This window comes from Cervus elaphus, chromosome 30 (assembly GCF_910594005.1).
Source record: "Cervus elaphus chromosome 30, mCerEla1.1, whole genome shotgun sequence".
NCBI classification, from domain to species: domain Eukaryota; kingdom Metazoa; phylum Chordata; class Mammalia; order Artiodactyla; family Cervidae; genus Cervus; species Cervus elaphus.
This window is the reverse complement of record NC_057844.1, coordinates 32,442,753-32,453,130: the sequence shown is the minus strand read 5'-3', so window position 1 is coordinate 32,453,130 and position 10,378 is coordinate 32,442,753. Positions and strand designations below refer to the sequence as shown.

Here is a 10,378-nt window from a genome sequence, read left to right as displayed (position 1 = left end):
TCAGTAAGATAAACGGGCCGATCGCCAATGCAAAGCCAAAGGGGAGTAAGGAATAAAGAGAAAGAAAAGAATATTAAATCGCAGAAGAATGAGAAAATAAACCCGCAAAAGGGAGAGGAGGGGGCGAGGGCGCCTGTTACGGCGTGGGTGGGGTTGACAAGAATAGAGTACATTATGCAGTTCATTTAGTTAACAAGTGAAATAATGAGGAAGCGTGCAGAGTGAATGCCAAGAGAAAAGGCACAAAAACCCTATTGAGAGGCCCCGGCCGCTCCTGGCGTAGCCCATCACATGGCAATAGTCCTATTTAAGCGGCGCCGCCGGCGCCTTTCAGCACCACTAGTGCTGGCCAGCACCCCGCGCTCTCTGGGCGGTGCCTCCAGCCGCGGCCTCCCCGGAACGGGCAGCTGCGCGCGGCCGCGGCCCGGGCGAGCGCGCGGGGAGCCCCTGGGTGCGCGGGGCGCCGGGAGCCTGCCGGCGGCTGGGCGGCCGCGCGCCGGGGCCATGCCGCGCTCCTTCCTTGTGGATTCGCTGGTGCTGCGCGAGGCCGGCGAGAAGAAGGCGCCGGAGGGCAGCCCGCCGCCGCTCTTCCCCTACGCCGTGCCGCCGCCGCACGCCCTGCACGGGCTCTCCCCGGGCGCCTGCCACGCGCGCAAGGCCGGGCTGCTGTGCGTTTGCCCGCTCTGCGTCACCGCCTCCCAGCTGCACGGGCCCCCCGGGCCGCCCGCGCTGCCCCTGCTCAAGGCGTCCTTCCCGCCCTTCGGCTCGCAGTACTGCCACGCGCCCCTGGGCCGCCAGCACTCGGCCGTGTCGCCCGGGGTCGCTCACGGCCCCGCCGCCGCCGCCGCCGCCGCCGCGCTCTACCAGACCTCGTACTCGCTCCCCGACCCCAGGCAGTTCCACTGCATCTCCGTGGGTAAGCCGCGCGGGGGGGCAGGGAGGGGACAGACCAAAGTTGGCCAGGCGGGGATGGGGGATGAGGACCCTGGGCTCCTGGGGGCGATCACTCTGGGTGGCGTGCTGCTGGAGAGCTGGGACTGGACCCCGGCAGGGAGGGCGAGGCAGGAAGTCCCGATCCCGGCGGGGACTTCCAGGAGGGAGCGAGGACTGGGGCGCAGAGCGCTCCATGAAGGAGTGCGGGGCCTCGTGACTCCTGGAGTACCTGGAGTCCCTAGGCTTGGCGAGGAGGCCGACCGCGATTAGCTGACGTGCATTGTGTTGGGGCGAAAGGGTGGGTGAAAGACCAGAATCCCGGGATTCTGACGGCCGCCCACCGGAGGATGGGGCCCACGGCGCCGGGGTCTGATGGCTTGCGTCTCTGCGCCCCACCCCCTCCAGACAGCAGCTCGAACCCGCTGCCCAGCAGCAAGAGGATGCGTACGGCGTTCACCAGCACGCAGCTGCTAGAGCTGGAGCGCGAGTTCGCCGCCAACATGTACCTGTCCCGCCTGCGCCGCATCGAGATCGCGACCTACCTGAACCTGTCGGAGAAGCAGGTGAAGATCTGGTTCCAGAACCGCCGGGTGAAGCACAAGAAAGAGGGCAAGGGCAGCAACCACCGCGGCGGCAGCGGCGGCGGCGGGGGCGCGGGGGCGGGCGAGGGCGCACCGCAGGGCTGCAAGTGCGCGTCGCTCTCCTCCGCTAAGTGCTCCGAGGACGACGATGAAGTGCCCATGTCTCCGTCCTCTTCGGGGAAGGATGACCGCGATCTGACGGTCACTCCCTAGGCGCACTCCTCCTCAGGGAGCCCACCCCAGACACTCCCCGCGCGTGGCTCCAAGACCGGTCCTCGGACACGGCTCTGTTTCCCAGGCACCCACTGCGTAAGGCGGTCGCGCACGGACGTAGCGCGACTTTGCAGGGGTCTTCCGTCCTGGGAAGCGTCAAGAGCTTGGCTGACCTGACCTTGGTGTCTCCACCCCAGGGCCCGCGGCTATCCAAAGCGGACTCCCAGCTATGAACACACCGCAAGCGCGCGAATCTTTCTCGGCCAGGCGACACAGGGGCCCGGCCCAGCCCAGCGCCTTGCTGGCGGCCGGCGCCTCCTCGCCCGCCAGCTCCGGACTGGCTCAGGCTTCCTCGCTTCCTAGGCTCTTCTCCACCCTTGGCCAAGCTCGGCCTTTCACCTCTAGGGTGCCCATTCGCTCCTCCCTTTTTTTTTTTTTTTTTTGTCTTTCCCTCCCCACCTCTTTGCTACGGTGATTAATCCACTTCCCCAACCGCCACACAACTTAGGAACTCCTGGGTTTTGGTGTTTTTCTTTTCCTTTCTCCTCCCCTCTCCACAGAGCCCCCTTGAAGTTCATCGTTCGTTTGTCGCCCCCCATCCGACCTGCTGTGACCATGGCTCTTCTCCCACGAGCGAAACTGCCTGTCGGGAAACCGGTTCACTTTGTCTTGGAGCCGCTCTGCGTTCCCCCCAGAGTCCCACTGTCTGCCTCTGAGGACACTCATCTCCCAGACCCCAGCCCTGCCCCGGCCTAGCTTGTCATTGTAAGGTCTCTGTAATGCCATAAGATATTTATTTATTTATTTATGTACAAAATTTTAAATAAACTTTTTTTTTTTCTTAGAAATCCACATAGCTCTGGATCCCAAGCCAGGTTGGGGCTTCCTGCGGGCGCCGGTCGGGGCTGGGTGGTGGAGTCCGGCTCCATCCCTCACCTTGCTGCTCACCAGCCCCTCCCTACACCCTCAGCACCCCCACCCCCGACTCCGTCTTCTGCGCCCACTGGCCAGGTGCGCTCCCTGATCTGTCTGGTTCCGGCAAGGTGCAGCCCCGCGTTAGAGAGTCCAGTCCGAAGGGAAGGACGGGCTCTGCCCGCCCTGTGCCTTTCGTCCTGACCCCTGCAACGCCCCCATCCCGCCTAGGGTTGAGCCCCACCTCCAGGCCAGCCGGTCGGTTTGCATGTCCCCACCGTCATCCTTACGGTCAGGGAGTCGGTGAACTTAGTCTTCTGATGAGCTCGGATTGATAACTTGCTGTCAATCTTTAAAAAATCTGTCTTACTTGTTAGGGACAAATCCCAGCGAAATGGTGCGACCTCCTCTCGGAAAGGTCCTCATGCTTTGCAAATTTCCTTAGCGTGGGCCCTGCTCCCAAGCCGCTGTTTCGGAGGACCCAGAGGATCCTGCGTCCGAGTTTCCGCGAGGGGCCCCGCGTAGCCGGTGCAGATGGCTCCAAGACCTTACGTTCTCATCTGTTCTTAAGAACCCCACAGCCCCCGACGACTTAGAATCCACACCCCAGCCCTCCTGTAGAGATAAGCTGGGGTTTTACGCATTATGCGGAGGAAGAGACTCGGGAGGTTCTCGGGTTCCGCTGCGCGCACGGCACGTGGCCACCGGAGCCGGGTGTTTCTGTTCAGGAAATGGAGAAGGGGAAACAGCAGATCCGGATTCTCATGACCAGAACCACCCTCCCAACGCCAAGACCCCCACCCCGCCCGGTCCTGGAATCCTGGGTCACTTCTTTTCCTGCCAGAAATCTCTCCACCACACACCCCCACACGCACAGCCCGAGGAGAGCCGGACTCCGAGCACTTAAACAAACACACGCGTCCCTTTCCGAGAAAGGCGCCGCTGTGCTCAGCACACTCGCGGGTCATTTCTAAAACCTTCGCGCTTTTCCTTTCAGATAAAGCAGATGCGGGGCTCGCTCTCCAAGACTCCTAGAGCAGGGGTGGCTGCGTCTGGCTCCCCACAGAGAGGCCACTCCAGGTTCCTCCTGCAGCCAACGCCCGGATGGTGTCCCAGGCCGAGGAAAGTCTGTCCCTTGCGCCTTCCGGCACCCTACCCCCTGCCCCTCCCCGTACCCCCATCTGTCTGAACGCCAGTCTCACTGAAGACCGGTTCTCCGCCCTCTCAGGAGGGTACATAGCGCCAGCACAAGCCGAACCCAGGATGCTTTATGACAGATCGTGAACAAAACAGCAACAAATGTGTTACTATCGATGCTTCTGACGCTCTCCGAGTTTTGCGCGGCTGACCGGCTGAGCGAAGAGCCCTTGGACAGTGAAGTTTCGATCCCTTAGCTCCAGTGCAACCCACCAGTCTCTGCCTTGAAACTCTGGGACCCGGCAGCAGAAGGGCCCCCAGGCCACCGGTCCACCGTGGATCCGGAGGGCTCGCTTTGAGCCAGCCCCTTCCCTGGATCATGGGGCGGGGGGAGGGTGCACCTGAGACGGGCTCTCCGCTGGCACACCCCTGGGCCAGAACAGATTTAGGAGATGGGTGGGCCAGGGGCCTGGGGGATGGGGTTGGCGTGGGGAGGGGTGGGGAGGTGCGTTGCTGAAAGAGACGGAAATAGAGCTTGGAGAGCCGTGAAGAGGCTGGATCGCTCCCCCGCACCGCCCCCCCGCCCCCGCCGCCCACCTCAAGCTACCCCTACTCCTTCAGTGTTGGATCCGCGCAGGGGCTCCTCCTGTCCCAGCTGCTCTCAGAAGCCGCCCATCCAGGGCTGCGCGCCAGGTCCGCGCGGCTACAGTTCTCTCGGGAGAGCGAGCGCGTCTTCCTTCCTCTCGGCTTTCTCTACCCAGGACTTCATTTCCCCCGTCCTGCTCCCAGAAAACCGGCTTTTTCGCTTTCTGGGAATAAATGCATCCTCCTTGTGGTGGTGCCAGCGGTGACCAAGGCGGCGACAGGGGCGCAGCGCGCGAGAGCGCGGACAGGACTGCGGCGGGGAGCGGCGGCGGCCACCGGCTTCCGAGTCCAACAGGCTTTAGTGTCCAACCCTCCTCACTCTGCGGTCTCTGTCGGCCTCGGTTCAGACCGACTCTGCTGCCTGGGTTGGGGCGCCAAGGCACCTCGCGCCTACGGACACGGAGCTTCTTACTTGGGAAGCCAGGATCCAGCCCGTTAACCACCACTCTATTTTGAACTGTAATTTGGGATAGCAAGGCAAATTGTGAAATTAAAATCAAACTGAGTTATCAGGATGAAATTTCCTGTAAATTATCATCGAGTGTGAGTAATCCACATACAGACCCCTGGTTTATTTCTGGGACCGCACCTTCCTTTTCTCTGTGGTTTAGTGACTAGGAGTCTGGACCCCAGAATCCAAGTGATCAACTTTGCAAGTGGTCACTTGGGTGATCTTGGGCAAGACACTGGTTCTTCCTAAGCCTCAGTTTCGTCATCGGTAAACGGGGATTTTCTTTACAAGGTTATCATGCACTGTTACAGGACTAAATTCACCTAAAATACTAAGCACGGGGTCTGCCAAGTTTCAATAAATGTTGACTAATCCTGCTGTGGTTGTCACTTTTCCTGCCTATAGCTGTGCCTGGGGCATGCTGAGTTATTTACCGAAAGCTGGAAAATGGCCACTCTCACACAGGCTGCCACCTGAACCTACCACGGAGAGGCTAGAGGACACACACAAACACAAATGTTTCCAGGACTCCCTCAAGTCAGTGTGTCGTTCAGAGAACCGATAATGCCCAGGAACTGCCCAGGCGCTGAGGCTCACCGAAGTTCAGACAGGGACTCTCCACCTGCATTTACATCAGTTTCTCAATTTCCCACTGCTGACATTTTGGGCTAAAATATTCTCTCTGCCGGAACGTCCTGCGCTCTGTGGGATGTTTCATAGCATCTCTGGCCTCCACCCACTAGATGCTAGAGGCACTCTTCCCCCTGTGGTGACAACCAACTATGTCTCCAGACACTGTTCCCAGATGCCTCCTGGGGGGACATTTCTGTCTGAGACCCACTCTTCAGGTTGAGAATCACTGATTTAGACTTGTGTCTTCTCAGCTGACGTTAGCTAGCCTGCAGTGGCCAGCGTTTGGTAGCCTAGCTCCAAGCACTTCGCTCCTTCCCTGCATCCATCCCTCATGGAATAGTTGAACCTTCTCCATCAGGGGCTCTGGACTCTGCACTCAGGAGGGGCTTGAGAGGACCAAGGGGAAACAGAAGGTGGGTGGGGGCATGGGGGGAGAGACCACACATGCCTGGGAGCAGGCTGGCCAGACTTGGGCGTCTGGCTTGAAAGGGTGGATTAGTCTGGAGGCGTGCTGGGCTAGCAGAGTGGACAGGGCCACTAGGGGCTTTCTGAGAACCCGCTATCCTGTTGTCCCGTGACCTGTGGACAACTGGGCTCCCTCTTCAGTCATGTCCATGGGTACCCACAGGACCACACTTCGGGAGAAGGTTTCAGGAGCCCGGGTGGAATCCCCTTCTGTCAAGGACACACACTGACCACCACCACCACCACCAAGGTGGTTCTTCTGGATCACAAACCGTTTTGCCAGTGTCTGCAAGTCTGAAACGAGAAAGCAATTCTTTTTGACCTAGGCCTCCCGTACCTGGTTTAACACAAGGACCCCTGAGAGTAGCGACTACTGAGTACATCATTCATTTTTTCTGAGAAAAGGCTCTGGAAGGGCAAAAAGGAGGAAGTCCCTGGGGACATCTAAGAGCAAAAAAAGAGGGCAGAGTTCAGGGGAATGGGTCCCAGAAGTCTCCCTGGCATGGATCAGGGTTGCCTGGGCCATGTGCCCCCGAGACTGGGCTCTGGGGGTGAGTGAGGTGCTGTCGGACAATTCAGAAGCAGACTCACCCACAAAGTGAGGAAGGAGCTGATTCCAGTGGGGCAGTAACCCCACCCACCCAGGGTCTCCCCAGTCTTGTATGTGGTGATCACAGGTGGACTTCTGTTGTCATCGCTAAGTTGTGTCCAACTCTCTGCAACCCCATGGACTGCAGCATGCCAGGCCTCCCTGCCCCTCACTATCTCCTAGAGTTTGCCCAAGTTCATGTCCGTTGAGTCAGTGATACCATCCAACCATCTCATCCTCTGGCTGCCCTCTTCTCCTTTCCTTTTTGCCTTTGATCTTACCCAGCATCAGGTCTTTTCCAATAGTGACATCCTAATAAAGTGTGTGTGTGTGTGTGTGTGTGTGTGTGTGTTTTGGAGATGAAGGTAAAGAAATGTGGAGGAGAACCAGGTCACCCTGAAGTTGGACACCGAGCTTCAGGGCATCCTATCACAATGAACCCAAGCCCTGGTGCTCCTATGATAGAACTCTCCCTAGAAATGACCAATACATCCCAGGCCTCAGTCTTGACACCTCACAGCCTGGTGTCCAGACTCTGTCTGTGAGCAAACTTTCCTTCCCAACTCTGGAGTGCCACCCAAGGCATCTGTTTCAGGCAAGAGTGGATGAGGGGATAGAGAAGCTGTGGTACATATATACAAGGGAATACTACTCAGTCATGAAAAGGAATGCATTTGAGTCTGTTCCAATGAGGTGGGTGAACCTAGAGCCTATTATACAGAGTGAAGTAAGTCAGAAAGAGGAAAACGAACATTGTATATTAACACATACATATGGAATCTAGAAAGATTGTACTGACGAACCTATTCACAGGGCAGCAATGGAGACACATAGAGAACAGACTTATGGGCAAGGTCGGGGGGAGAAGGGGAGAGGGTGAGATGAATGGAGAGAGCAGCATGGATGCATGTACACTAACATACATAAATAGACAGCCAGTGGAAATTTGCTATATGACTCAGGGCTCTGTAACAACCTAGAGGGGTGGGAATGGGTAGGAGATGGGAGGAAGGTTCAAGAGGAAGGGGACATATGTACACCAATGGCTAATTCATGTTGCTATATGGTAGAAATCAAACCAACACTATAAAGCAATTATCAATCAATTAAAAATAAATAAATATAATTCTTTTAAAAAAAGAAAGAGTGGGTGAGAAAGGTGCCGCCACAGTCAGGGGACTGGACACGCGTGCTGGGCATGGCTCAGGGGCCCTGCAGTGAGGAGCTTCCCCTGCTGGTCTCACTGGACCTCAGGCTTTTGCATCAGGAGAGGAAGGGGCCACTTCCATAAGCCCCCTGTCCTCGGCAAGGGCCAGAGAGAAGCAGAGGTCTGCTGCTTTGATGCCCCGACGCTGAGAATGCCTCAAGTGGCTCTGTTACGGGCTGAGTTGTGCTGCCCCACACACCCAGTGTGCAGGTTGACACCTTAACCCTCAGAATGCAAGCAAGCTTGGAGATGGGGGTCTTCGAAGAGGTGATTACGGTTAGATGAGCTTGTAAAGGTGGGGTCCCAATCTGAGATGGGGGTGTCCTCCGACGAAGAGGACGAGACAGTGGACATCAGCCACTCAGAATGACAAGCCTGTGAAGACATGTGTGTGCTAAGTCGCTTCCATCATGTCCGACTCTTACAACCCCTTGGACTGTAGCCTGCCAAACTCCTCTGTCCACAGGATTCTCTAGGCAAGAATACTGGAGGGGGTTGCCATTTCCTTCTCCAGGGGATCTTCCTGACCCAGGGATGGAAACTGCGTCTCTTGCAGCTCCTGCATTGGCAGGCAGATTCTTTACCACTGAGCCACTGGGAAGCCCCAGGGGGGGAAGGCAAACCTAGGAGAGAGGCCTCTGGAGAAACTGACCCTGCCAACACCTTGATCCGAGACCTCCAGCAGCCGTAACAGAGAGAAGAGAAACTTCTGTTGTGAAGCCACGCAGTCTGTGAGGGGCATTTTGTATGGCAACCCTAGGAGACTAAGACAAATTCTGACCCAGGTGAGGGCTCTCTAGACTCACCCCACCCCCTCTAGACTCACCCTACCCCCGCTGCTAAAGCAAGGATATAAGAAGAGTGAGGTGCCAAGGGCACTGTGCTGGGAGTCAGGCCCCTCAGAGGCAGCTTCCTCCTTGGACACCTGAGGTCCACACCCAATTATGCCACCAACTTTGCACAAATCATGGTCTTTCTGGATCTCGGCCTCCTCTTCTCTCAAGTCAGGGCATACCAGTGACATCAGTGGGGTTTTCCCTTTTTCTGACCAGGACTGTTTCCCTTCTTTCTTTCTTTTTTTTTTAATTCTAAATATTTATTTATTTATTTAATTTTGGCTACATTGTGTCTTGGTTGCGGCACATGGAATTTTCACTGCGATGTGGGGGCTTCTCTCTAGTTGACGCAAGAGGGCCTAGTTACCCCGCTGCACCAGGGACCTTAGCGCCCTGACCAGGGATGGAACCCCCATCCCCTGCATTGGAAGGTGGACTCTTAACCACTGGACCACCAGGGAAGTCCCCCTCCCACACTTCCTAATAAACATCTGGATTTTGTCAAATGTAAATTATGGGGGGAAAAAAAAGGAGGCACCCACTGAGGCAGACATTCACACATTGAAGGACTTCCCCATAGCCAGGCGCCCATGTTCCACAACAGAACCCAGTGAGGACCAGATATTTACTGCTGGGCGTAGGACCTGGACCCAACATTTTCCCTAGAAGTCTGATTTGGAGGGGAGTGACTCAGAGATGGATGTTTCAGTTAGAGATTATTTCCCATTACTGTAAAGCTAAGAGCCTCTGAGTGATAGCAGATGGACTATGACAGTGGTGGAGGGAACTGTCCAGCGAGCCCCAGAGGCCACATCTAACAAGACTGCCTAGTGGTGAGACCTTGGCTGTCTCTTCCCTCCCTTTCCAGGCCGTTTCACCAGCTTTCCCATTGATTCTGTGAACTATCAGATGGCCTTTCACTCAACACCTTTTCTGTTTAGGTAGTGGGAATTTGTTTCTGTTGTCTGCAACTGAGAGCTCTGAGTGATTCAGGAACCCATGCCATCTCAGAGCTATTTAGATCCTGCACGGGACCATGACCAGACCTGGGATAAACGTGACTGTTCTGTCCCTGGAACAGTCTCAGTCTCTGACTGGGTGACCAGCACTGCTGCACGTAGGAGTCCCTGGACCAGGGCTTTTAGGCTGGTGTCCGTGCATCCCCCTTGAAGGCACTGGGGCAGTTAGATCTATGTGGATAGTTTCAGAATTCAATGTCTGGGTGTGAGGGCATGAGTTGCAGCTGGTGCATGAACTGGCCTCACCCTGGAGCAGTGCTGGGCTTCCTTGGGGGGCAGCAGGGGTGGCAGCCCCCCCTCCCACTTTCACAGCGGCAGGGAAGCCATGCTTAGGTGTGCACAGAGACTTGGGACATGATTTCTCCATCTGTCCTGCTTGGCCAGGCCCTCTGAGGTGGCCGTCCCCTTTGGACACACTCTCATGAACTGCTCAGTCTGTGGGTGCTTTGCTCCTATCAGGGAAGAATCTGCCGGCTCTCTAAGATGCTCCATGCTAGTTAAGAATGTCCTGGGACTTCTCTGGTGGTCCAGCAGTTAAGAGTCCTCACTCCCAATGCAGGGGACCCGGGTTCAATCCTTGGTCTGGGAACTAGATCCCTTGCTCTGCAGGTAAGACCCAGCACAGCCAAATAAATAAAAGTATTTCTTAAAAAAATGTTGTAGAAGCACTCAATAACTCTACTCATCACAGTCCTTTTTATCATGTGTGTCAGAAACTGACTTCAAGCTACTTTAGGCTAAAAGGTGTCTTGTCCGT

At 56.5% G+C, this 10,378-nt stretch overlaps 1 protein-coding gene across 2 annotated transcripts; it reads left to right on the top strand.

Annotated features, from left to right (window-relative positions):
* The first annotated feature begins 464 nt into the window (after positions 1–464).
* On the top strand, positions 465–2,696 carry GSX1 (GS homeobox 1). Of its 2 annotated transcripts, XR_006338948.1 has the most exons (3): positions 505–916; positions 1,339–2,492; positions 2,573–2,696. XR_006338948.1 is itself a non-coding variant. In XM_043892296.1 (2 exons), exons 1-2 carry the CDS (start codon positions 505–507, stop codon positions 1,725–1,727), a joined length of 801 nt encoding a protein of 266 aa, XP_043748231.1. In that variant the 5' UTR covers positions 465–504; the 3' UTR covers positions 1,728–2,558. The 2 variants fall into 2 exon arrangements, 1 of the variants encoding a protein (XP_043748231.1); XM_043892296.1 differs by lacking the exon at positions 2,573–2,696 and having other exon boundaries at positions 465–916; positions 1,339–2,558.
* The last annotated feature ends 7,682 nt before the right edge of the window (positions 2,697–10,378 follow it).